The sequence below is a fragment of the Serinus canaria genome, chromosome 25 (genome assembly GCF_022539315.1).
Source record: "Serinus canaria isolate serCan28SL12 chromosome 25, serCan2020, whole genome shotgun sequence".
In the NCBI taxonomy this organism is placed as follows: Eukaryota; Metazoa; Chordata; class Aves; order Passeriformes; family Fringillidae; genus Serinus; species Serinus canaria.
This window is the reverse complement of record NC_066338.1, coordinates 8137270-8164128: the sequence shown is the minus strand read 5'-3', so window position 1 is coordinate 8164128 and position 26859 is coordinate 8137270. Positions and strand designations below refer to the sequence as shown.

Below are 26859 nucleotides of genomic sequence, written 5' to 3'. Positions count from 1 at the left end.
ATTAAGACCAAGAGATGACCATAAGATGAGCATGACCATGACAGGACTGTGACCATGCGATGATCATGACACAATCATGGCCATGGGGTGACCAAGAAATGTCCATGACTGTGACCATGACATCATCATGACTGTGAGATGACCATGGCCATGAGGAATTGTGATCAAGAAATGTCCACAACATGACCATAACATGATCCTGACCATGAGATGACCATGAGCATGAGATCATGGTGATCAGGAGATGAGCATCGCCATGACATGACCGTGACCATGAGATGATTCTGCCCATGACATAACCATGGCTGTGAGATTACCTTAATATGATTACAGCCATGAGTTGACCCTGGGATGACCATGAGCTGGCCATGAGCTGACCACGACCCGGCCATGGTCTGGAGCTCCCCAGGCCCGTCACTGGCCTCTCCTCCAGGCTCATCTCTTACTGAAATAGTTTATTTCCCAGGGAAAATACGGAAATCTGAGCACGGCGCAGCCAATGGAGCGCCGGGAAATCACGACGTCACAAGTTGCCAGGCAGAACAGATTTCCCTTTCCCGCCTTTGGCTCGGCAGCCAGTGGGAAACCGTGTTTTAGGTGACGTCACCGCGCTAATGCGGAAGTGGCGAGCGCGGGGGCTGCCGGGATCGGGGCGGCGGTCGCTGGTCGCGATCGGTCCCGATCGGCCTCGATCGATCCCCATCGATCCTGATTGATCCTGATCGATCCCCATCGACCCCCGGCCCTCCCCCGCCGCGATGTTCTTCACCTGCGGCCCCAACGAGGCCATGGTGGTGTCGGGTGAGTTCGGGGGACCCGGGAGCTCCTGGGGACCCCCAAAACTCCCGGGAACCCCCAAAATTTCCAGAAAATCTCCAGAATTCTCCCAAAACTGCCGGGAAAACCCAGAATCTCCCAAAACCACCCGGGGACCCCCAGAATTCCCCCCAAAATTCCCGGGAGCCCCCCAAAAACTTCCTGAAATCCCCTGAATTCCCTCCAAAAACCTCCCGGGAACACCCAGAATTCTCCCCCCCGGCCTAAAATCTCCTGGGGACCCCCAGAATCCCCCAAAATTTTCCAGGAATCCCCAGAATCCCCAAAAACTCCCAGAAAGCCCCAACATCCCCCCCAAAAGCCTCCAGGGAACCCCCAGAATACCCCCCCCCGCCAAACTCCTGGGAACCCCCCCAGGACCCCTCCCAACCTCCCCAAACCCCTCCTGGGACCCCCCAAACCCTCCCCGAGGGTCTCCCCCATCCATTCCGCACCCTGGGACCCCTGGGGACCCCCCCAGTTCCCCCCCCAGGTCTCCTGGGGTTCCCCCTGACCCACCCGAGCCCCCCCAAACCCCTCCACGGGGCCCCCAACTCCCTCCCGGGGATTCCTGGGGGTGTCCCCGTGTCCCCCCGGGGTTTCGGGGTCCCCCAGCTCTCGGTGCCCCCCAGGTTTCTGCCGCAGCCCCCCGGTGATGGTGGCCGGGGGCCGGGTGTTGGTGATCCCGTGCCTGCAGCAGATCCAGCGGTGAGGAGGGGCCCGGGGGGTTTTTTGGAGTCCGGGGGGGGATGGGGTCCCCAGAGATTTGGGGTGACCCCCCCGGCCCCCCCCAGGATCTCCCTGAACACGCTGACGCTGCCTGTGCGCAGTGAGAAGGTTTACACCCGCCACGGGGTGCCCATCTCCGTCACCGGCATCGCACAGGTACCCCTGGAATGCCCCAAAACAGCCCAAAAATACCCCCAAAAGCACCCCCAGAATACCCCAAAAATCCCCTCATGGGTCTCCAAAACACCCCAAAAATCCCCCTCCAAAATTACCCCAGAATTACTTCTTGTCCTCCTAAAAATCCCCTCCTGGCCTGCCAAAAATACCCTAAAAATCCCCCAACATCCTGTCCTTGGCCCCCAAAAATCCCCCCTTGGATTCCCCAAAACCCCTCTCCTGGGTATGCAAAAACCCCTAAAAAATCTCCCGTCAAACCCCTAAAAATCCACTCCTGGACCCCCAAAAGTTCTCCATCAGAACCCCCAAAAATACACCCAGGACCCCCCCAGAATCTTCCCCGGGATCCCCAAAATGCCTTTTGGAACTCCCAACCCTGCCCGGACCCCAACACCCCACTGGATCCCCAAAAGCCCCATTCAGAACCCCCAAAATCTCTTTGGGAACCCCCAAAATTTCCCCGGCACCCCCAAATATCCCACGCGGGTGCCCCCAGAACCCCCTCGGGACCCACAAGCTCACACTCTGAACCCCTGAAATCTCTTTGGAACCTCCCAAAAATGCTCCGGGACCCCCAAATCCCCCCGGGAGCCCTCAGACCTTCCCCCGGGGCTCCCCTGCCGGAACCAGCCAGGGTGGCATTGCCCTTTTAAGTGGGATTGGGGCGTTCTTAAAGCAGCGATGGTAGCGGGAAGCGCAAAACAACGCGGGGGGGGGGGGGGGGGGAGGGGAGAGGGGAGGAGCCCTTTAAAGGCGGTTTGGAGTAGTGGGGCCCGCCTGAAACATTTATAGGGGTTAAAACCACTCCTAATAAAGACATTTAGGAGCGGGGAGTCCATTGAAAGGAGCTTGAAGTTTTGGGGATCCCCAAACCCCTGGGATGGGAGGGGGAATCCCCCTTGAAAGGGTCTTGGAGTGGTGGGGACCCAAAAAATCTTTAAGAGGGGAAAAGCCCTTAAAAAACCGATTAAAAAGCTTAAAACCCCTTTAAGCAAGCTCTAAAATCCATAAGAAACAAAAAGGGTTTGTGATGGGGCAGCCTCCCTAAACCTTTCTTAAAGGGGTCAAGGTCCAATCCTTAAAGGGGCTTGGGGTGGTGGGGACGCCAAAATCCCACTGGGGGGTCTTGACCTCCCTTAAAAGGAGTTTTTTGTTGGTGGGGACCCCTTTAAGGGGAGTAAGACCCCTAGAAACCGGCTGGGGATGGTGGGAATCCCCAAACCCCCTTTAAGAGGACAGGACCCCCTAAAAGGGCACTGCTGTGGTGGTCCCCACCTTGTCAAGCAACCAGCCTCTTAAAAGGGTAATGCCACACCTACCCCTTAAAGGGGCTGCACACATTTTGGGGGGTGCCAGGGGTGGCTGGGGGGTTCCCAGGTGATCCCAACCCCCCCGCAGGTGAAGATCCAGGGGCAGAACAAGGAGATGCTGGCGGCTGCCTGCCAGATGTTCCTGGGCAAGTCAGAGAGCGAGATCGGCCAGATCGCCCTGGAGACACTGGAGGGCCACCAGCGTGCCATCATGGCCCACATGACCGTGGAGGTGGGGCTGGGGGAAGCCACTTTTTGCCCTCTTTGGGGAAGCCATGCCCCTCCCAGGACAGCCACACCTGCTTGGGAGCCAAACACCCCCCACCTCTCCCCCCATTTGAGACATGGCCCCATTAAGAAATCCCAGATCTTCTTGGAAAGTCCATTGGCACAGAAGCCACGCCCCTGATGTGCCCATACCCAGGTGGATGGACACACCCCCTCAGGGACCAGTCACCACTCCCCTTGGGGTGAGATCTGGCCCTTTAAGAGACCCCCTCCCCCATTTGACCCATAAGCTCCACCCCTGGAGGAGGTGACAGCGTCTGGTAAAGCCACAGCCACAAGATGGCACGCTTTTACTAAAGCCCTGCCCACCAGCACAAGGTCTTCCTTCCCTGGCCCCATCCCCTCTAAAGCCACACCCACCCCTGCCATAACTCCTGCCTTCCTTCTTGACCCTGCCCCAGTATTAGCCCCACCCCATCTCCAAGCCACACCCACCAGACTCCACCCCATGACTCAATCCACACTCTCTGGGTCAAGCCACACCCCTGTCCTAATCCTGACCCCACTCCTCACTTTAGGCCATGCCCACCCAGCTCCACCCAGTACAAGCCACACTCATGACCCCACCCCTCACTCAAGCCACACCCACCTGGCACCACCTCATTGCTCAAGCCATGCCCCTTTTGGGCCAGACCACACCCCCTAAGCTGAGCTACTCCCCTGACTCCACCCTGGAGTCAAGCCATGCCCACCTGGTCCCACCCCCTCATTCAATCCTGGCCCCTTTGGCTCATTCCAAGCCCCCTAAGCCTCAAGCCACACTCTCAAAACCAAGCCATGCCCCCCTGGCTCCACCCCTTTGTTTAAGCCACACCCCTTAGTTCAAGCCATGCCCACTGTATCAATTCATGCCCTCCTGGCTTCACACCTCTGTGCAAGCCACACCCCCAAACGAAGCCACACTCACCTGAGTCCACCCACTTTCCAAAGCCACATCCAGTTGGCTTAAGCCACACCCCACCTTAAGCTTGACCTCACCTTGATTAAGCCACACCTACAGAACCCAGCCACCCCTTAGATCAAAGCCACACCCCCAGGTCAAAGCCTTGCCTGCCTGGCACCACCCATTGCCTCAAGCTACGCTCCATGGATAAACCACACCCACCACCCTGTGCATTTCTCTGCTAAGCCCACCTTATTTTGTCCCTGCTCCTTTGAGCCCCACCCCAATAAGCCCGGCTCAATTTAAACTCCACCCCTGTGGGCCCCACCCTGCTGAGCCCTGGCCCACTAAGCCCCACCCCTGCCCCACCCTATTTGAGCTGAACACTGCCCAGTTTGAGCCCCTCCCAAGCCCTGCCCAATTTGAGACCCATCCTGCTAAGCCCGACCTAGTTGAGCCTCACCCATCTAGGCCCCTCCCCTTTTTAGCCCCACTTAGCTGAGCTGTGCCTAATTTTAGCCCCACCCTACTAAGCCTTGCCCTTTTTAGTCCACCCCACTGAGCCGTGCCCAACTTTAACCCCACTCTCAGGCCCTGCCCAGCCAAGCCCCACCCCCCTTTAAGCCCCACCCTGCTAAGCCCCGCCCTGGCCCCGCCCAGGAGATCTACAAGGACCGGCAGAAGTTCTCGGATCAGGTTTTCCGTGTGGCCTCGTCCGACCTGGTGAACATGGGCATCTCCGTGGTCAGCTACACCCTCAAGGACGTGCACGACGAGCAGGTGACACACCTGGGCAAGGCTGGGGACACCTGGGGACAGCTGGGGACAGCTAGGATAGACCTTGGATACAACTGGGGACATCTGGGGAGAGCTGGGACACACCTGGGGGGCAGCTGGAGATACCTGGGCACAGCTGGGACACAACCGAGACACTCGGGACACACCTGGGACACACTTTGAGATGCCCAGGGACAATGTGGGGACACCTGGGACACACCTGGGTGCAGCTGGAACACCTGGGGGGGCCTGAGACACACCTGGGATGTGCCTGGGGGGAATGGGGTGACACAGATGTGACAGGGAGGTGACACAGGTGTGACAGGTTTGTTCCTGTGCAGGATTACCTGTGCTCTCTCGAGAAGGGCTGCATAGTGCAGGTCCAGGGCTGACACAGGTGGGAGTCAGGTGTGACAGGGAAGAGACACAGTTGTGACATAGGTGACAAGGAGGTGATACAGGTGTGATGCAGGTGTGACACAGCTGACAGGGAGGTGACACAGGTGTGACAGGTGTGTCCTCGTGCAGGATTACCTGCGCTCCCTGGGGAAGGGCTGCATGGCACAGATGCAGGGGTGACACAGGTGTGACAGGGAGGTGACACAGGTGTGTCCCTGTGCAGGATTACCTGCGCTCCCTCGGGAAGGGCCGCACGGCGCAGGTGCAGCGCGACGCCCGCGTGGGAGAGGCCGAGGCCAAACGTGATGCTGGGATCCGCGTGAGTGACACCAGGGACACCTGGGGACACGGGGGACACATCTGGGGACACCTGGGGGCAGCTGGGTCACCTTCCTGTCAGTTACCCCCCCAGTACTCCCAGTGCACTCCCTGTGGCCCTCAGTTCATCCCAGTACCCCTGACAGCCCCAGTACCCCATTCCGCAGTGCCCTCCCAGTGCCCCCTTCATGTCCCATTCCAGTCTGTCCCAGTCCCTCCCAGTGCCCCCACTACACCATTCCCCAAACTGCCCCAGTAACCTCAATACTCCCAGTGCTCCCAGTACCCCACTAATCCCACTCCAGCACCTCCCAGTCCTTGTCCAGCCTCTCCCAGTACCCTCAGTAACCCAGTCCCTCCCAGTGCTCCCAGTGCTTTTCCAGTCCCATTCCATTCCTCCCAGTCTCTCCCAGTCCTCTCAGTACCCCCATTCCCCAAAGCGCCTCAACACCCCCAGGGCGCCCAGTGCTCCCAGTACCCCATTCCCCAGTCCCTCCCAGTCCATGCCAGCCCCTTCCAGCTCCTTCCAGTCCTTCCTAGTCCCATCCCTGTGCTCTCCCAGTCCCTCCTAGTCCATCCCAGTCCCATCCCAGGCCCTCCCAGTCCCATCCCGGTCCATCCCAGTCCTATCCCAGTCCCTCCCAGTCCCATCCCAGACATCCCAGTCCCTCCCCGTCCCATCCCAGTCCCTCCCAGTCCAGTCCCTGTGCTCTCCCAGTCACTCCAGGTCCCATCCCAGTCCCTCCCAGTCCAGTCCCTGTGCTCTCCCACTTCCTCCAGGTTCCATCCCAGTCCCATCCTAGTCCTTCTCAGTCCCTCCCAGTCCCTCCAGGTTCCATTCCAGTCCCATCCTAGCCCACCCCAGTCCATCCCAGTCCCTCCCAGTCCCTCCCAGTGCCGCTGTCCCCGCAGGAGGCGCGGGCGCGGCAGGAGCAGGTGTCGGCGCAGCTGCTGAGCGAGGAGGCCACGGCACGAGCCCAGCGCGACTTCCAGGTGGCCCAGGCTGAGTGCGATGGAGCCGTCAGCGCCCGCAGGGCCACGGCCGAGCTGGCCTTCCAGCTGCAGGTGAGGTCACACCTGGACAGGTAATACAGCTGGGACGGGCATCAAACTCATCTGGGATTGGTAAAACACCTGGGACAGGTAACCAACACAGCTGGGACAGGGAACAGTTGGGATTGTCACAGGGTCATGGCTTATCTGGAGTTCCAGTTACAGGTGAATCACACATCTGGGGACAGGTAACAAACACACCTGGGTGGGGATGGAATGGGGGCTGGGAGCTCACCTGGAGCACCTGGAACCCTACAGAACACCTGGAACCTCCAAATCCTGGGGTTTCCTCCAAAATTTAGGTCTCTTAGGTCACCTGAGGATGTCCCCAGGCTGCCTGAAGTCCTCCTAGAGATACCTGGGCCCCTGCCTTTTGTCATCTGTCCCCCTTTTCCCTCCCCTGATGGATTTGTGACCTGTCCCCACTGTCCTCCATTCGTGTGTCACCTGTCCCTGTGTCCCCTGTCCCCGTGTCCCTCCCCTGATGGATTTGTGTCCTGTTCCCCGTCCCCATGTCCCCCGCAGGCGGCCCGTTCCCAGCAGGCCATCGCGGCGCAGCGCGGGGAGGTGGCGCTGGTGGAGCGGGCGCAGCGGGTGCAGCTGCAGGAGCAGGAGGTCGGGCGGCGCCGCCAGGAGCTCGAGGCCACCGTGCGCAAACCGGCCGAGGCCGAGCGCTACCGGCTGGAGCGGCTGGCTGAGGCACAGCGGTGAGACTCCGCCCCTTTAAGGGTGTCCACTCCCCTCTGGGGGACGAGCCATGCCCTCCTCCACTCAGGTGTGGGGGTGTTCTGGGGGGCTCCCGCTCATTGCCCTTTTAAGAGAAATGCTGCCTTTTAAGGAGAAGCCACACTCTTACTATGGTGGGTCCCACCAATGTAAGTGGAGCCATTGACCCTTTAAGAGAAGCCCTGCCCTTTAAAGAGAGTCATACTCCTAGTGGGCCCTACTATTAAGAGCCATTAAAAGTGAAGCCATTGCCCCTTTAAGAAGGATACACTCCCTCACCCAGCCAGACCCATGGGGGGGGGGCATCCCACCATTGCACTTAAGGAGAAGTGTTGCCCCTTTAAGAAGAAGCCACACTTTCACAGTGGTGGGTCCCACAACCTTTGTAAAGCCACAGACCTTTTGAGTGAGCCACGCCCTTTGAAACAGAAACCACGCCTAGTCCTAGTCAGCCACCATCACACCTTGATGGACCCCACCAGTCTGTCTGTAGCCATAACCCGTTTAAGATACATGTTGCCCCCTGCCCTTTTAAGTCTTATTGCCCTTTTTAAAAAAAGCCACGCCCCTTCAAATAAACCACACACCCCTTTGGTGGGCCCACTCATATTGCACCATTGCCCCTTTAAGAGTGGCATTGCCCCTTTAAGAGCAGCCCTGCCCCCTGACTTGGCGCCCCCTACAGGACACAGGTGCTGCTGCAGGCAGAGGCTGAGGCTGAGACCCTCAAGGTGAGTCTGGGGGTCCCAGAGGGTTTGGGGGTCACAGGTGAGATTTTGGGGGTCCTGAGAGGATTTTGGGGGTCCCAGTTGGATTTTGTGGCCCCAAATCTGGGAATTTTTAGGTTCTCTGAGGGATTTTTGGCTCTCCTAGAATTTCTGTGGGTCCCAATCCTGTTTTGGGGTTCCCAATCCCATTTTTGGGGTTCTCAATCCCAATTTCAGGGGTCCTGCCCTCCTTTCCAGGGCCTCTATCCTGTTTTGGGGTTCTCAATCTCATTTCCCATGTCCCCAGTGCCGTTTCCCAATCCTGATTTTGGGTTCCCAGTCCCATTTCCGATGTCCCAAATCCCGTCTTAGTATCCCTGATCCCATTTCCAGTGTCCCCATTCCTGTTCCTGGGTCCCCGATCCTGTTTCAGGTCTCCAGTCCCGTTTTGGGTCCCCAGTCCCCTTCTGGGCCCTGATCCCATTCCTGAGTTCCCCATCCTCTTCCTGGGTCCTTATCCCATTTTGGGTCCCCAATCTCCTGTTGGGTTCCTGATCTCATTTAGGGTCCCCAATCCCATTTCATGCCCCTGATCCTGTTTTGGGTCCCCAATCCCGTGTCGGTGTCCCCAGTCCCATTTTGGGGTTCCCGATCCCATTCCTGGGTCTCTGACCCCATTTTTGGGTTCCTGATCCTGTTTTTGGGGGTTCTGTCTTTGTTCTGGGTCCCCAATCCCCTTTTGGGTCCCCAATCCCATTTCCAACATCCCCAATCCCATTTGGTGTCCCTACAGGTGACGGACGCTGCCTGTGCCATGGCCTCTCGTGCCTATGCCTGAGTTCCCAATCCTGTTTTGGGTTTCCAGTTCCATTTCCCATGTCCCCAATCCCATTTCCCATGTCCCCGACCCTGTTTCATGTTCCCAATCCCGTCTCGTGTCCCTGCAGGTCACAGGCACTGCCTGTGCTGTGGCTGTGGTGTCTCGTGCCTGCGCCTGGGTTCCCAATCCCGTGTCGTGTTCCTGATCCTGTTTTTGGCAGTCCTGTCCCCATTTTGCGTCTCCAATCCCATTTCCAATGTCCTCAATCCCATTTTGGTTTGCCCAGTTCCATGTTGTGTCCCCGCAGGTGACAGGTGCTGCCCGTGACGCAGCCGTGGCCTCTTGTGCCCATTCCCAGGTTCCCAATCCCATTTCTGATGTCCCCAATCCCATTTTCCATGTCCCCAATCCCATTTTGGTGTTCCCAACCCTGTTTCACGTCCCCACAGGTGATGGGCGCTGCCTGTGCTGCGGCCATGGCCTCTTGTGCTCATTCCCGGGTTCCCAATCCCGTTTCCCTTGTTCCCAATCCCATTTCTGATGTCCCCAATCCCATTTTCCATGTCCCCAATCCCATTTTGGTGTTCCCAACCCCGTTTCATGTCCCCACAGGTGATGGGCGCTGCCTGTGCTGCGGCCATGGCCTCTCGTGCTCATTCCTGGGTTCCCAATCCCGTTTCCCTTGTTCCCAATCCCATTTCTGATGTCCCCAATCCCATTTTCCATGTCTCCAGTCCCATTTTGGTATTCCCAACCCCATTTCTTGTCCCCACAGGTGATGGGTGCTGTCTGTGCTGTGGCCATGGCCTCTCATGCCCATACCCGAGTTCCCAATCCCATGTCAGGTTTCTGATCGTGTTTTGGGGGTTCTGTCCCTATTTTGGTGTCCCCAGCCCTGTCTCATGTCCCCGCAGGTGACGGGCGCTGCCCGTGCCGCGGCTGTGGCCTCCCGTGCCCGCGCCGAGGCTGCGGCGGCTGCGGCCAAGGCCGAGGCCTTTGGGCAGTTCCAGGACGCGGCCGTGGTGGATCTGGTGCTGCAGAGGCTGCCCCAGGTGGGGACACTGGGGACACCTGGGGACTCTTTAGGGACACCTGGGGACACTTGGGGAATGTTTTGGGGATGTTCTGGGGATACTTGGGGACACTTGGGGGATGTTTTGGAGACACCTGGGGACACTTAGGGACAGTAGGGACACTTGGGGATGTTTTGGGGACATTTGGCAACACTGGGGACACATGGGGACACTTTGGGGATACTTAAGGACACTAGGGACACCTGGGGATGTTTTGGGGTTGTTTTGGGGATACCTGGGGACACTTTGGGGATATTTTGGGGACACTTGGGGACATTTTGGGGGCACCTGGGGACACTTTGGGCATGTTCTGGGGACACTTGGAGGACACTTTGGGGATGTTTTGGAAATGTTTTTGGGACACCTAGGGACGCTTTGGGGACATTTTCAGATATTTTGGGGACACTTGGGGAATGTTTTAGGGGCATTTTGGGGACACTGGGTACACTTTGGGCATGTTTTGGGGACACTTGGGGATGTTCTGGGGACTCTTTGGGATTCCAGATTGGGGCTGATTTTGGGGATCCCTGAATTGGGGACAGGAATTTGGGGATCCCAGGATTGTTGCTGATTTTGGGGATCCCTGATTTTGGGATTCCTCATTTCGGGATCTCTGATTTGGGGCCAGGGCTGTTCTGGGGCGGCTTTTGGGATCCCTGATTTGGGGCCAATTTTGGGGCTGATTTGGGGATCCCTGATTTTGGGATCCCCGATTTGGGGCCAATTTTGGGGCTGATTTTAGGATTCCTGGTTTGGGGCTAATTTGGGGATGCCTGATTTAGGGCTGGGGCTGATCTGGGGCTGCTTTTGGGATCCCTGATTTGGGGGCTGATTTTGGGATCACAGATTTCGGAATCCCCAATTTGGGGCCAATTTTGGGGCTGATGTGGGGATGTCTGGTTTGAGGGCTGATTTTGGGATCACTGATTTCGGGATCCCAAATTGGGGGCCAATTTTGGGACTGATTTCGGGATCCCTGATTTGGGGCTGATTTTGGGGCTGATTTTGGGATCCCGTTCTGGGGGCAGGTGGCCGAGGCGGTGGCGCAGCCGCTGCTGGGGACACGCCGGGTGACACTCGTGGGCGGCTCCGGGGCCGTCGGGGTGGCCAAAATCCCCTCGGAAATCCTGGACTTGGTCACGCGGCTACCGGGGGCCGTGGGGGCGCTGGCCAGGGGCTCCCAGGTGAGCTGGGGGAATTCAGGGGATTTTGGGGTCCCAGGGGGGATTTGGGGGGTCCCAGGAGGGATTTGGGGGATTTTGGGCTCCCAGGTGAGCTCTACGGGGATTTGGGGGTCCCGGGGGGGGGTCTGGGGCTCCCAGGTGAGCTCAGAGGATTCAGGGGGTTTGGGGGTGAATTTGGGGGTCCCAGGTGGAGTTTGGAGCACCCCAGGTGAATTTTGGGATGATTTTGGGTGGTCCTGGATGGGTTTGGGGGTCCCAGGTAAGTCTGGGGAGTCCTGGGAGGATTTTGGGGTCCCAGCTGGATTTTAGGGGGGGGTGAGGTTTGAGGGGAATTGGGGGATTTGGGGGTGAACTTGGGGGATTTTGGGGGGTCCAGGGGGAATTTGGGGGGATCCCAAATGGATTTCAGGGTGAGTTTGGGGAATTTTGGGGGGTCCTGGCTGGGTCTGGGGAGTCCCAGGTGAGTCTGGGGAATACCGGAAGAATTTTGGGGGTCCCAGATGGAATTTGGGGGTTATAGGGGGCCCCAGGGAGAAACTTGGGTCTCTGAGTGGATTTTGAGGGGTCCCAGATGGATATTGGGGGATTTTGGGGGATCCTGGATGGGTTTGGAGAGTCTCAGATGGGATCTGGGGGGTCCAAGGTGAGATTTGGGGTGAATTTTGGGATTCCCAGGTGGATTTCAGGGTGAATTTGCGGGATCTGGGGGGGGCAAGGGGTATTTTGGGGGGTCCCCAATGGATTTTGAGGGTCCCAGGTGAGTCTGGGGCATCCTGGGAGGATTTTGGGGTCCCAGGTGGAATTCTGGGGATCCCAGGTGAGATTTGGGGGTCCCAGATAGATTTTGGGGTAGATTTGGGGGGTCCTGGATGGGTTTGGGGGTCCCAGGTGAAATTTGGGGTGGATTTGGGGGATTTTGGGGATCCCTGGGGGGAGGTGACACCCCCAGGTCTCCCCTGTCCTCCCCTTGTCCCCTCAGGTGACCCCGACAGAACCCGAGGGTGGCATCGGAGCCTCTGAAACGTCTCAAAATACCCCCAAAGTGTCCCCGAGTGCCAACCCCCAGTGACACCAAAGTGTCCCCAAGTGCCACCACCACCCCCACCCCGCCCCAAGCCACCGGGACCCTGTTGTGTCCCCAAAATGCCACCCAAGTGCCACCACCCCTGATGCCACTGCATCCTTAAGTGCCACCGGTGGCTCCTGAGGCCACCAAGGTGCCACCGGCCCCCAAGTCCCTTTGTCCCCAGAATGCCACCACGCCTTGCATGTCCCGGAAATGCCACTGCTGCAGTGTCAGCATGTCCCTAGTGTCCCCCAAATGTCATCATGTCCCCCTAGTGTCCCTGTGGTGCCACCTTGTCTAAGTGTCCCAGAAGTACCACCACCCTCTGGTGTCACTTTGTCCCCAAAGTGCCACACCCAAATGTTATCATGTCCCTGAAATGTCCCTGTGGTGCCACCTGCAGTGTCCCACAAGTACCACCCCCAAATGTCACCAATGTTCACTAAGTGTCCCCAAGGTGCCACCACCCCCCCATGTCCTCAATGTCCCCAGAGTTCACTGCAGTGTCACCCTGTCCCAAGTGTCCCCAAGGTGCCACCTTGTCCCCAAAGTGCCACCACGGCAGTGCTATGTCAATTAAGTGTCCCTCTGGTGCCACCACCCTCAGTGTCACCAAAGTGCCAGTACCCCCAGTGTCACCATATCAATAAAGTGTCCCCAAGGTGCCACCACAGCTGTGTCCTTGTGTCCTTTAAGTGCCACCACCCCTGCAGTGTCCCCTAAGTGCCACTGTGTCCCCAAAGCATCACTCACACACCACCATCCTTCCTTTCATCATGTCCCAAATGTGTCCCCAAGGTGCCACCACCTCCCAATGTCACCTTGCCTTTTAAGTGTCCTTGAAGTGCCACCACCCCTTGATATCCCTGAAGTGTCACCCTTGAATCATCATGTCCCCTCGTCCCTAAAAGTGCTGCCACCCCCTATGTCCCCATTCCCTGTAAGTGCCCACCTTGTCCCCAAGGTGTTCCCAAAGTGCCACCACACCCTGGTGCCACCCGAATGTCCCCAGCCAGTGACGTTCCCACGCTGCCACCACCGGAGCCACTGACAAAGGGACACCCTGTGGACACAGGGGGAGAGGAGGGGACAGGTGACACAGGGGACCCCCAAGTGACACAGGGACCTGAGTGACCCCAGGTGACAGTGGGGACCCTGAAGAGGGACACAGGTGACATTGGGGACCTCCACGTGGAGACATGGGGACCTCCGAGGTGGCAGTGGGGACCCTGAAGTGACCCCAGGTGACCCTAAAGTTACCCTTAGACCCTCCAGGTGACCCCAGGTGACACTGGGACCTCCAGGTGACAGAGGTCACAATGGGAACCCTCAGCTGGGGACACCCCAAGTGACAGTGAGATGCTAGAGGTGACACGGGGACCCCCAAGATGAACATGGGGACCCCCAGGTGACCCTGAAGTGATGCTGAGGCCCACCCAGGTGACCCTAAGGTGACACCAAGACCCCTCCCAGTGACCCCAGGGGACCCTCCAGGTGACACTGGAACCCCATAGGTGACCCTAAAATGACGCCCAGGTGACACTGTGAATCCTCAGGTGATCCTGAAGTGACACTGGAACCCCTCAGGTGACCCCAAAGTGATGCCCAGGTGACGCTGGGGACCCTCAGGTGACCCTGGACCCCCCACAGGTGACCCAGGGAGTGACACAGGTGACACCCGTGGTGGCTTTTCCATCCCAAATTTATTCCGGACCCGGGGGCGACTTTTCAATATGAAAAACGAAAGAAACGGGAAAAAAACAAAAACATCCAAAACTGGCAGGGAGCGACCGGACACCGGGAACAGTGACAGAATCAGGGAGAAACAGAGGGGAAATGGGAAAAACTGACAAAAATGGGGAAAAACAAAAAATGGGGGAAAATGAACAGAAATTGAGGAATACGAACCCAAAATGGAAAAAAAACAGGTAAAAAAATGACTGGGCAAAAATAGGGGAAAAAAATCAACCAAAAAATTGGAAGAAAGGACCCAAAAGCTGGGAAAAAGGAATGGAATTGGGCTGAGAGTGAGCAAAAATAGGGGGAAAAAAGAGCAAAAATTGGAAAAGTGGGAAAAAAGACCAAAAATGGGGGAAACTGACCAAAAATGAGGAAAATTGGGTGAAAATGATCAAAGATGAAGACAGACTGAAATGAGGGAAATGAACCAAAAAAGGGAAAAAAATGACAAAAAATAGGGAAAGAAACAAAAAATTGGGAAAAAAGAGCAAAATTTAGGAAAAATTACAAAAAAAAAAAATCGGAAAATGGAGCCAGAGTGGGGTGGGGGAGAGGACAGGAGGCCGTGGTGGCAGCAAGGGAGGGGTGGAGGTGATGATGAAGGTCAGCCACTCTTCCAGGATGAGGATGATGGTGGTCAAGGCCAGGTGACCAACCCTGAGGAAGGTCAGGGAATCTTCCACGATGATGATGAAGGTCAGCAACTCTTTCATGATGAGAGTGAAGATCAAAAGCTCTTGAAGGCTCTTCCATAATGAAGATGATTATGATGAAGGTCAAGGCCAACTGACCAGCCCCAGTGAAGACCAAAGGCTGAGGATGATGAAGACTGAAGACTCTGCAAGGTCCATGATGAAGGCCAGGAGTTTCTGGAGGCTCTGTGATGAACTCTGGGGACTCTTCAAGGATGAAGGTTGGGGAGACTTTGACAATTCTTTGATGATGACCATGATGAAGTTTGGGGACTCTTTAATGATGATAAAGATTGGAGACTTCTTGACAATGATGAATCTTGGGGATCCTTCAACGATGATGGAAGCTGGAAGCTCTGACCATGATCAGGATTGGAGACTCTTCAAGAAAGACCATGATGAAGGTTGGGGACTGTGAGGACAATACTGAAGGCTGGGGACTCTTTGAAGAGGTTGGGAACTCTTCAAAGACGATGATGAAGGTTGGGAACTCTACAAGGATGAAGACGACAGAAGATGGGAGCTCTGACCATGATCAAGATTGGAGACTCTTCAAGGATGACAAAGGCCAAGAACTCATTGATGATGATGAAAGCTGGGGACTCTTCATGGATGACAATGATGAAGGACTGGGGGCTCTTTAAAGATGGTGAAGCTTGGGGACTGTGACGACAACACTGAAGGCTGGGGACTCTTCCAGGATGACAATGATGAAGGTTGAGAACTATGAGGACAACGCTGAAGGTCGGGTGGGGACTCCGCTGCTGCCGCCACCGATGACCAAGGCCAAAACTGACGATGATGAAGGACAATGACGATGACACCAAAGGCGCCGCCCACCGGTTGACGCCTCTCTGGGACAGCACACCAGGAAGGGGAGGAGCAACACTGCTGGGGGCCAGGACCTCTGGAGAAACCACTCAGGCCTCCTCTTCGGCCTCCTCGCCGAAATCCTCCTCCTCCTCGGCCGTGGCGTCCTGGTACTGCTGGTACTCAGACACGAGGTCGTTCATGTTGCTCTCGGCCTCGGTGAACTCCATCTCGTCCATGCCCTCGCCCGTGTACCAGTGCAGGAAGGCCTTGCGCCGGAACATGGCTGTGAACTGCTCCGAGATGCGCTTGAAGAGCTCCTGGATGGCCGTGCTGTTGCCAATGAAGGTGACGGCCATCTTGAGGCCGCGCGGCGGGATGTCGCACACAGCCGTCTTGACGTTGTTGGGGATCCACTCCACGAAGTAGGAGCTGTTCTTGTTCTGCACGTTCAGCATCTGCTCGTCCACCTCCTTCATGGACATGCGCCCACGGAAGACGGCGGCCACCGTCAGGTAGCGGCCGTGCCGCGGGTCGCAGGCGGCCATCATGTTCTTGGCGTCGAAGACCTGCTGGGTGAGCTCGGGCACAGTGAGGGCGCGGTACTGCTGGCTGCCCCGCGAGGTCAGCGGCGCGAAGCCGGGCATGAAGAAGTGCAGCCGCGGGAAGGGCACCATGTTGACGGCCAGCTTGCGCAGGTCGGCGTTGAGCTGGCCGGGGAAGCGCAGGCAGGTGGTGACACCGCTCATGGTGGCCGACACCAGGTGGTTGAGGTCGCCGTAGGTGGGCGTGGTCAGCTTGAGGGTGCGGAAGCAGATGTCGTAGAGCGCCTCGTTGTCGATGCAGTAGGTCTCGTCCGTGTTCTCCACCAGCTGGTGCACGGACAGCGTGGCGTTGTAGGGCTCCACCACCGTGTCCGACACCTTGGGGGACGGCACCACGCTGAAGGTGTTCATGATGCGGTCGGGGTACTCCTCGCGGATCTTGGAGATGAGCAGCGTGCCCATGCCCGAGCCGGTGCCGCCGCCCAGGGAATGGGTCAGCTGGAAGCCCTGCAGGCAGTCGCAGCTCTCGGCCTCCTTGCGCACCACATCCAGCACAGAGTCCACCAGCTCGGCGCCCTCCGTGTAGTGACCCTTGGCCCAGTTGTTGCCAGCACCGCTTTGGCCTGGAAAAGAGGAAGAAGGGTTGGGATCTTCTAACCACCTTTGGGGAACTTCAAACCACTTCTGAGAACCTTCACACCGCATTTGGAGACCTTTAAACCATCTTTAGGAACTTTAAAAACCTCAAAACCATCTTGGGGAGCCTCAAAATTTCCTTTGAGGAACTTTGAACCAGCTTTGAGGATCTTGGGGGCCCTTAAACCTGGAGACCCTCAGAGCACCTTTGGGGACCTTAGGAAACCTCAAAACATCTTTAGGGACATTTAACCCAACCCTGACGACCTTGAGGACCCTTGAATCTTCTTTGGGGATGATGGGCACCTCCATTTCCATATTGTATATGTTCAAGCCACTTTGTGGACCTTTGAACATTTCTGGGGACCTTTGAGGCACCTCTGAGGACCCCCTGACCCCCCCCCCCCCCCCCAGCTCAGCCCCTCCCTGTGGTGACCCTTGGGCAGGGGCAGACAAGGAGGAGTTGGGTTGGGGTCTTTGAGATGACTTTAGGGACCACCTAAACGCCTTTGGGAATTTTGAAGAATCTTTAATCACCTTTTAAGATCTTCAGGTTAATGCTGAAGACTTTGGGGACCCTCAAACTATTTCTGGGGACCTTGGGCAACTGTCCACGACCTTTGAGACCTTCCTCCGACTTTTGGGGACCTCAAGCACTTCTGTCCCCTCTTCAGGGACCTTCAGCTCACCCTTAAGGAACCTCAATCCCACCTGTGGGGACCTCAGGGACCTTCAACCCTAATCTTTGGGGACGTTCCACCCCAACTTGGGGATGCTCAAGGACCTTTAACTCCACTTGGGATCCTCAACCCCCTCTTTGGGCCCTTCACAACTGACAACCCTTGAGGATCCTCAAACCTACTGTGGGGACTCTTGGGACCTTAACCTCACTTTGGGGACCTTCATGCCACCCTTGGGACCTCCAACCCCACCCTGGGGACACCTGGGGACCTTCATCTCCTCTTTGGGGCCCTGCTGTCCCTTAAGGCCACCCCCTGCTGTCCCAGATACATCACAGGTGTGTCCCCACATGTCCTCAGCTGCCCCAAATATTGCTGTGTCCCCAGGTGTGTCCTGAAGTGTCACTGATTGAGAGTCCCCAAGTGTCCCCATGTGCTCCCCAAATACCCAGAGATATCCCTAATGTCCCTCAGCAAACTCCACGTGTCCCAAAGATGCCCTCAGGAGCCTTCACATGTCTGCAGATGTCACCAGGACCCCCAAGCATGTCCCAAAATGTCCCCAGGCATGTCCCAGGTGTCCTTGCCATGTGCCAAGAGTCCCCAAATGTCTCTCAGGAGCCCCAGTGTGTCCCAAGTGTGTTCCAATGTCTCCAGGAGTCCCCAGATGTCTTCCAGATGTCGAAGCATGCCCAAGGTATCACAGGCATGTCCCAGATGTCCCTGAGTGTGCCTGCAACTGTCTCCAGATGTCCCACAGATGTACTTAATATCCCCAGGAACCTCCAGGTGGCCCAGGTGAGCCTCAGATGCCCCCACATATGCCACTAGATGTACCCTAATGTCCCCAAGCACGGCCCAAATGTCCCCAAGTGTGCCCCCAGATGTCCCCAAGCATGTCCAAGGTGTGTCCCAGATGTCCTAGGTATGTGCCAGGTGTCCCCAAGTGTGTCCCAATGTCATGTCCCCAAGCATGCCCAAGGTGTCCCCAGGTGTTCCCAGGTGTGTCACTCACCAAACACGAAGTTGTCAGGCCGGAAGATCTGCCCGAAGGGGCCAGAGCGCACAGAGTCCATCGTGCCGGGCTCCAGATCCACCAGGATGGCTCTGGGCACGTATTTACCCCCTGGGGAGTGACCAAAACCCAGAGAATTCAACCCAAAACTGGAAGAGTCACCTCCAAACCAGCCAGAATTAGCCCCAAACACACTCAAATCACCCCATAAACTCCTGTGGAATCACCCCAAAACACTCAGAATTTTACCTCAAAACACCTGGAAATACCCCAAACCCATTCAGGATTACCCCAAAACCACCTAGTAACAACCCTAACCAACCCAGAATTATCCCAAACACACCCCAAACCAACCAGAATTACCTTAAAACCACCAAAATCACCCCAAAACCACCTGGTATCGCCCCCAAAACCACCTGGAATTGCCCCCAAAACTCTCAGACTAAACCCAGACATAACAAAAATTGCTACCAAAAAAACCCCAAATCACTCCTAAAATCTCGCAAACCGCCCTATGTGATACCAAAACACCCCAAATCACAACAAATGTCCCAAATCACCCCAAAACACCAGCAATGACACAAAAAATCAACTCAAAAAGTCAAAATCACTCCCAAACCACCCAGAATTACCCCATATATATCTGGAATCCCCTCAAAACCACCCCAAATCCACCTGAGTTTACTCCCCAAACACCCAAAATTACCCCAAAACCATCTCAAAATTATCCTGGATCACCTGTAATCCACCCCAAACTCACCCAAAATCAACCCCAAAACACCCCAAATTACTCAAAGATGTTCAAAATCATCGCAATAATTATCTAAAATCACCTCAGACCCCCTTCAGACCAGACCAATCCTAAAATATTCAAAATCACTTTGAAGTTCCCAGAATTGTCCCAGAAGAGCCCAATTCATCCACCAAAATTACTTTAAAAGCTTTGACCCCCCAAAACTCAACCCTAAAGCTACCCAAAATCACCCCAAAACCTCCCAAACTGACTCAAAAAATCCCCAAATTAATCCCAAGTCCTCTCAAAATTACCCCAAAATCACCCCAAACTAACCCCAAAATGCCCTAGCTCACCAAAAACCCCCCAATAACCCCAGAAGTGTCAAATTCACCCTAAATTCCCCAAAGCCACCATGAAAACTCCCTGAGAGCAACCCAGAATGGGACACGGAGGAGACAAGTGACAATGGACAGGACACACTGCAGGGGGGCACAGGGGACAGGGTGACAGAGGGGTGACAAAGGACAGTCAACACTGGGGGGTATCAGGGACAAAGTGACATGGTAGAGGGGGTGACATGGGGTGGGTGGTGACATGGGACAGGGTGGGGGTCACAGGGGTCAAGTGACACGTGGGGTGACAATGGCGAGGTGACACTGGAGGTACATGGGAGACAAGATGTGGGTCAGGGAGAACAGGGTGACACTGGGAAGGGACAGGATGCAGCAACACCAGGAGGTGGCAATAGACACCAGGGGATCCCCAGGACTGAATGTGACAGGGGACAAGGTAACACTGCGAGGTGATGATGGACAAGTGACACTGAGCAGTGACAGCACTGGGAGTGACACTGGGAGGTGACAGGACAAGGTAACCCCACTGGTGTGACAAAGGAGGGGATGGCACTCAGGGACACAGCAAATGAGGTGGCACAGGGCATGAACAAGGACAAAGTGACACTGGGAAGTGACAGCAGGACAGACAAAGGTGACACTAAGGCAGAACTATGGGGACACAGTGACATAGGGATGACAAAAGTTGTAACATACAAGAAAGTGACATTGGGGGGGGTGACACTGGGGACAGGGTGACAATGGGGAGAATGAGGTGATGCAGGAGAGTGGCAAAGCAAGTAGTGACAAGGTGGCGGTGAAGAGGTGACACTGTAAGTGACAAAAGTGACAGCACAGAAAGTGACAAAGGAAGGTGACATTCGGGGCGTGACAGCAGGACAAGTGACACTGGGGAGATGACAAATGCCACCAAGTGCCACCAACCACTAACAACTGACACAATGAGGGGGAGGCAGAGGAGCCCTGGGGGGGGTGTGGCAGCTGACCCCAAGTGCCACCAGCTGTCCCCAGCTGCACCCACCTGTGGCCTCGTTGTAGTAGACGCTGATGCGGTCCAGCTGCAGGTCGCTGTCCCCATGGTAGGTGCCCGTGGGGTCGATGCCGTGCTCGTCACTGATCACCTCCCAGAACTGTGGGGACAAGGGGACAGCTTGGGGACAGCTCAGGGACAGCCCGAAGTGGGTTCGGGGCAAAAACCAGGAATTTGGGGGAAAAAACTTAGGGGTTATGGGAGGAAAAATGGTGATTTTAGGGAGAAAAAGGGAGGTTTGGGATGTGGTCAAGGGGCTAAAAGGGGTGGGGCTTGTGGAGGAGTGATGTCAGCTGGGCCACACCCACTTTGCGACAAATGGGACCTGAGTTGGGGGAAAAAAAAGATTTGAAAAAGAAAAAATTGGGATTTTAGGGGGAGAAATGGGGATATTAGGAGGGCAGAGCATACGGAGCGATGGGGTCAGCTGGGCCATGCTCAAGGAAGAATCAATTTTGGGGGAAAAAAAGGGTTTTGGGGTTAAAAATTGGGATTTTTGTGTAGCGAATAGGGACTGGGGTTAAATGGGGAGAAGCTGAAGGAGGGCTGGGGACAGCTGGGCCACACGCATTTTGCTACACCTGGGACCCCATTTTGGGGGAGAAAATGAGGATTTGGGGCTAAAAAAATTCATGCATTTTAGTGTAAGAAATTGGGATTTTATGTCAGGGCAGGACATGGCAGCTGAGAAACATCAAAAAACCCCTGGATTTTTAAAGAAAAAAAATTGGGATTTAAAAAGACATTTGAGGTGGGATCTGGGCTAGAGAGGCAGAGCTTGAGGAGGGGTGGGGAGGCAGGCCACGCCCACTTTGTAATACCTGATATTTATTTTAGGGACAAAAAAGGGGCTTTTGGGACCTTATAGGAATAACCAGCTGTAAATCTGGCCCCACCCTCCTCCCCTAGGCAGCGTTTTGGTGAAAATAAAAGAAGGATTCAGGGATTTAAAGGTATTTGGAGGGCATGGCCAGGTGACAGGTGGGGTCTACAAGACCTTCCCCACAGCCAGGACCTGTTTTGGGTCGAAAAATGGGTCCTAAAAGGGTGTGGCTAGAACCCATAGCAACTCCACTACCCTTTTTGGGGGAAAAAAGGCGATTTTTTTGTGGTTTGGAGGTGTGGGGAAGGGAAGTGGGCGGAGCTCTGTGAGGAGGGGGCGTGGCCAGGGCAGCGCGGTCCCGCTCCCTAAAAAGGGCGGGAACGCGGGAAATGGCGGCAACTTGTTAAAATTCAAACCAACCCCTCCAAAATCGGCTTCTTGCACCCCAAATCGGCTTTTTTGGGACCCAAAATCAGGATTTTTATACCTAAATTCGGCTCAGGGGGCTCCAAGTTTTGTATTTGAGGTTGAGATCCACAAATGTGGGGGTTTGGGTTAAAATGGGCCAAGGGCCGGTGCGGGGGGGGGGGGGGGGGGGGAAACAGACGCAGCGTGAGGGGAAAATGAGGTGAAAAAAGGTGATTTTGGGGTTTAAGATGAGAAATGAGGCAAAAAACCAGGGATTATGGGACTGTGCAGAGAGCAACGGCATTAAAATATTGAGTTAAAAGCCATTAATTTTGAGACTGTTAATTAAAAAAAAAAAAAAGTTAAAAAATGGTGATTTCAGATAAAATGGTGGTTTGGTGATTATCAGGGAGAAATGCATTTCAAAACCCAGAATTTTGGGTCTGGAAAAAAAAAGGGTTTTAAAATGTCAATTATGGATGTGAGGGGGAAAATGGGATTAAAAACCAGCAACATGAGATAAAAAATAGTGGGAAAATGAATTAAAAATTTTGGGATTTTGGGGCTGATGGGACAAAAAAGTTTAAAAAAGCAGTTTGGGGAATGTAGGAGAGAAATGGCTCCAAAAAAAGTTCATTTGGGATAAAGATGGAGATTTTGGGCAAATGACGAAAAAAAATAGTTTTAAAAAATTAAACTTGAATAATCAGCATTTTTGGAAAAAAAAAAAAGTGCATTTTGAAGCCTTGGGACACACAGGGTTAGAAATGACAATTTTTGACGAGAAAATGTGAGTTTGGTGCAGAAATTCAGAGTTTAGTGACAGGAATACGGATTATGAAAAGGATATCCAAGGGTAAAAATTGAGAATTTTGGGCTAAAACACATTTTTTGAGAGTAAATTTCACATGTTAAATACCAGTATTTTCTGTAGAGTAAAAACCCTTTTTTGGGCCTCAAAATTGCAATTTGGGTTCAAAACCTCTTTCCCAAAGCTAAAAAAAAAAAAAAAAAAAAAAAAAAAAAAAGAAATCACTTTTTAGGGTGAAGAACCCCAATTTGAGGCGTTTTAGAGAACAAAGATTTCAAAGATTTCGGTGTGGGGCAGGAAATGGAAATGTTCACTGCGGGGGCAGGAAATGCGGTCTGGAGACACAAAGAGAGGGGGGGTTGGGGCTGAAAAGGCCGATTTTGCGACAAAAAGTTACATTTAAAAAAGAAAAAAAAAGAGGGGGGGGGAATTAAAGAAGGCCGTTTTGGGTGTGAGGTGAACATTCAGGGGAAAACCCGGATTTTTGAAGTAGCAAAAATGAGATTGTGGTGTGAAGAACTGCAAATTCCGAGGCCTAAAGCAATGGTTTTTTGGGGCAAACCCCACCAGTTTGTAGCAAAAACCCCATATATAAAAATATAAAACGTTCGTTTTGGAGAAAAAGCGGTGATTGTGAAGCAAGGGAAAGCGGATTTGAAAGCACAAAGCTGCGATTCTTCCCCCGACCCTCCATTTTGGGGCTGGAAACCTCCATTTTGGGGCTGGGAGCTCCCTCCGAGCTGCAGAAAATCCCGATTTTAACCCCAAATTCTACTTCTGGAAAATAAATCCAGCCCTTTTTCTCCCCAAAACTCCACGTTTTGGGGATAGAAATCTTGGGTTTGGACGGAAATGTTGTTTTGCAAAACAAAGATGCTGATCCGGAGCTTCGAAACTCCATTTTGGGGCTGGGGAAAAAAAAGGTTTTGGGGCCAAAACCTGAATTTTTCAGCAAAGCTGAATTTTAGCAGCAAAAACCTTCCATCAATGAAAGAAAAAAAAATCACTTAAATCCTAAATATTAACATTTTGAGAACTGAAATGTATTTTTTGGAAAATAATCCATTTTCAGGCGTAAGAAGGGAATTTCAGTGGACAAAGCTGATTCAAAGTAAAATAAACATCAGTTTTGGAGATGAATAGTGCAATTTTAAGACCCCAAATGCACATTTAAGGAATAAGAAAAAGAATCGTTTTTGTCATAAAACTCTGCAGTTTAGAGGAAGCTGAAAAATCCTTATTTTGCGGATAAAAAAAATCCCATTTTCGAACAAAAAATGGGAACACATCTTTTATGTAGGAGATAAAAACCTTTATTGTGGATATTAGACTTTTTTTATGGGTTAAATCCTCCCATTTTCGGGTCTGACCCCTCCGGGCGTCACGCCGCGTTTGGGGGTCAAAAACCACTATTTTTTGTGCCCCAAAATCATTATTTTGGGGCACAAAATCCACATTTTTGACGTAAAATTGGACGGTTTTGCAGTGAAAATAGACGATTTTAGGGGCGAAAATACCCTATTATGGGCTGAACACAACGGATTTCAGTCTGAAAAAGCAGCATTTAAAGTATGGCGTTCTAAAAACGGAACAAATCAGGTTTTAAATTTAATGATGATAATATTTTTTGTGAAAAACAGAATTTTAGGGTTAAATCCTTTAATTTCAGGGCTCCTTGCCGCCATTTTGGCGCCTTCCCCGCCCATCCCCCTCGATTACGGGCAAAGAGCGCCATTCGCGGCCAAATCTTTAAGGTCGTCATTTAAATTAGGATAAAATAGTTGTATTTTTTTAAACACCACTAAAAAGATGATTTTGGAGGCGAATTTGACGCGGTTCGGGGCCGCCGCCCTCAGCCGCCATTTTGCAGCCGCGTGGGGGGGGGGGGGCGTTCCGCCACCGAAAATCCTCATTTAGCGACAAAATCTCCTGATTTTAACCCCAAACCCGCCCCTTTCAGCACCACCCCTTCCCTCACAGGCGCTTCTGAGGGGGGAAAACGCCAATTTTGGGGTAAAATCACCGTGGTTTGGGTCACCCTTTGTCTTGGCGCGCGGGGGGTGGGGGGGCTCTTAAAGGGGCACCGCCGCGGCGGCGGGGGATGGAGGCGGGGCCCGCAGCGCTCACCTTGGCGCCGATCTGGTTGCCGCATTGGCCCGCCTGGATGTGGACGATCTCCCTCATGGCGGCGGCGGAGTCTGGCGGGGGGGCTCGGGCCCACCCGGACGGCGCGGAGGCGCTCGGAAAACTGAATATAAAAACGTTAAGAGGCTGCGCGGCCCCTTTAAGAGCGGAGAGAAGGCGCGAGCTCGACGGCGGTGAAAATGGCGGCAGCCCCGGCCCCGCGCGCGCTCATATAGGACAAAGCCGGAGCTCCCATTGGTCGGCACCGCCCGCTTTCCGTTCTACTATTGGTTAATAACGTTATCAATCCAGCTTTCTGCTCTTCAATTGGTCTAAACCTCCCTTAAACCCCTCCCACCTCCGCTCCGGCGCTCTTGGAGGACCACCCTGCCCGGTCTCGCTAGTCTGGATATGATCGACACGCACAACAGCCAATGGAAAGTGCAGATAGGCGTTGACGCGTGGAGAGACCAGCCAATGGGAGCGCAGGGGGCGAGGCCGGCGGTGATGGCGCGGGAGGGGTGAGCGGGGGGGGTTAAAGCCGGGGCCGCTTTTGGGGTCTCTGAGGGAATTATGGGGGGGTTTGGGGGGATTTGGGGTCCGGGGAGGTTGTGGAGTATCCTGGAGGGTTTTGGAGGTGACGGTGGGGATTAGACCGGTCCTTGGTGAGGACTGAGGGCCTCGGGGGCAGTTTTGGGGAGTCCTTGAGGGAGATTGGGAGGGTCTCTGACGGGGATTTAAGGTATTTGAGGAAAGTTTGGGGTCTCTGAGGGAAGTTTGGGGGCGTGGCTTGGCAATTTGGGGTTCCAGAGAGAAATTTGGGGCTTTCTGAGGGGAGTTGGGACTTGATGAGGTAATTTGGGGGTCCCTAAGGGAGGCTGGATGTGTCTGATGGAGGTTTGGTGTCCATGAGGGGAGTTGGGGCATCCGTGAGGGAATTTGGGGTTCCTGGGGGAAGTTTGAGTTCTCTGAGGGGGTTGAAGGGTCCTGAGGGGAGTTTGGGGCGCCCCTGATGGCGGTTGGGGTTTCTGTGTGGGAATTTGGGGTTCCTGAAGGACGTTTTGGTTTCCTGAGGGAAATTTGGGGTCCGTGACGGGGGTTGGTGATTCTATGAGAGAATTTGCAGTTCCTGAGGGGCTTTGGGGGTTCCATGAGGGGAGCTGGGGATTCCATGAGGGAATTTGGGCTCCTGAGGGGCATTGGGGGTTCTGTGAGGGAATTTGGGCTTCCTGAGGAAGGTTTGGAGGTCCCTGGGGGGATTTCGGCTTTTTTGGGTTCAGTTTTGGGGGATCCTTGTGGGATTTTGGGTCATTTGGGTGCATCTTGGGGAATTTTGGGGATCCCTGGGTTTGCTTTGGATCTTTTTGGGGCACTTTGGCAGGTCCCAATTTGGGGCCTCTGGAGTGGTTTGGGTCTTTTAGGGGCAGTTTGGGAGTCTTTGGGTGATTTTAGGGGGTTCCTTGGAGAATTGGGGGGTGTTTCGGATGGTCCTGGGGTAGTTTAGGAGGATTTTTGGGGGGTGGGATTTCTGGGGCGTGGGGCGTCCCTGGAACAGTTTGGGATTGTTGTGGGGCATTTTGGGGGTTCTGGGGCGGGGGGGGGGGGGTTGGGGGTCCTTGTGGCAGTTTGGGGGCATTTTTGGGGGGGGGTTGTTGTTTGGGGTCTCAAAGGGGTTTTGGGGGCTCTTTGGGTTATTTTTAGGATCCTTGGGGGATTTGGGGTGTCTCAAACTCCTGAGCCCCCCCAACCCCCCTTTGCAGTGCCCTGGAGGATCCAGCTGTGCCCCCAGATGTTGAGGGCCCCCAAAAACGCCTTCCCTGCTCCCAAAATTCTCCAGATGTGATCGGGGAGGAGCCAGATCCAGATGTTGGGGACCTAAAAATGCCCAAAGTGGCCCAAGACACCTCTGAGGCTTCAAATGTAGCAGCAGAAGCCCCAAATCCAGATGTGCTATGGGCCAGAAATGGGCACCGGACACTGCTGGTGGAGAGTGACACAGATGTGGAGGAGGAGGAGCCAAATCCAAATGTTGGGCCCCAAAAATGGCTTAAAATGACCCAAAATGTGCCTGAAACTCCAGATGTGGGGCTAAAAACCCCAAATCCAGAAGTTCTATGGCTTAAAAATGAA

At 54.5% G+C, this 26859-nt stretch overlaps 3 protein-coding genes across 4 annotated transcripts in view; 1 reads left to right on the top strand and 2 right to left on the bottom strand.

The window, feature by feature from the left end:
• LOC127060507 (serine/threonine-protein kinase PAK 3-like) overlaps window positions 1-26859 on the bottom strand; it is a 132540-nt gene that overhangs the window by 73476 nt on the left and 32205 nt on the right. The gene's annotated exons all lie outside the window — the stretch shown is intronic.
• On the top strand, window positions 588-12997 carry FLOT1 (flotillin 1). 2 transcript variants are annotated; one of them, XM_050984052.1, is made up of 12 exons: window positions 588-801; window positions 1449-1524; window positions 1611-1701; window positions 3121-3264; window positions 4864-4983; window positions 5603-5698; window positions 6610-6762; window positions 7276-7457; window positions 8162-8207; window positions 9918-10055; window positions 11105-11260; window positions 12240-12997. In XM_050984052.1, the coding sequence occupies exons 1-12, from the start codon at window positions 759-761 to the stop codon at window positions 12327-12329; spliced, it is 1335 nt and encodes a 444-aa protein (XP_050840009.1). In that variant the 5' UTR covers window positions 588-758; the 3' UTR covers window positions 12330-12997. The 2 variants fall into 2 exon arrangements, with proteins under 2 accessions (XP_050840009.1, XP_018780759.3); XM_018925214.3 differs by lacking the exon at window positions 1449-1524 and having other exon boundaries at window positions 594-801.
• LOC103824725 (tubulin beta chain) lies at window positions 14011-24957 on the bottom strand. Its single transcript, XM_009100023.4, has 4 exons — window positions 24733-24957; window positions 20555-20663; window positions 18445-18555; window positions 14011-16736 (listed from the first exon to the last, which is right to left on the bottom strand). The coding sequence occupies exons 1-4, from the start codon at window positions 24787-24789 to the stop codon at window positions 15679-15681; spliced, it is 1335 nt and encodes a 444-aa protein (XP_009098271.1). The 5' UTR covers window positions 24790-24957; the 3' UTR covers window positions 14011-15678.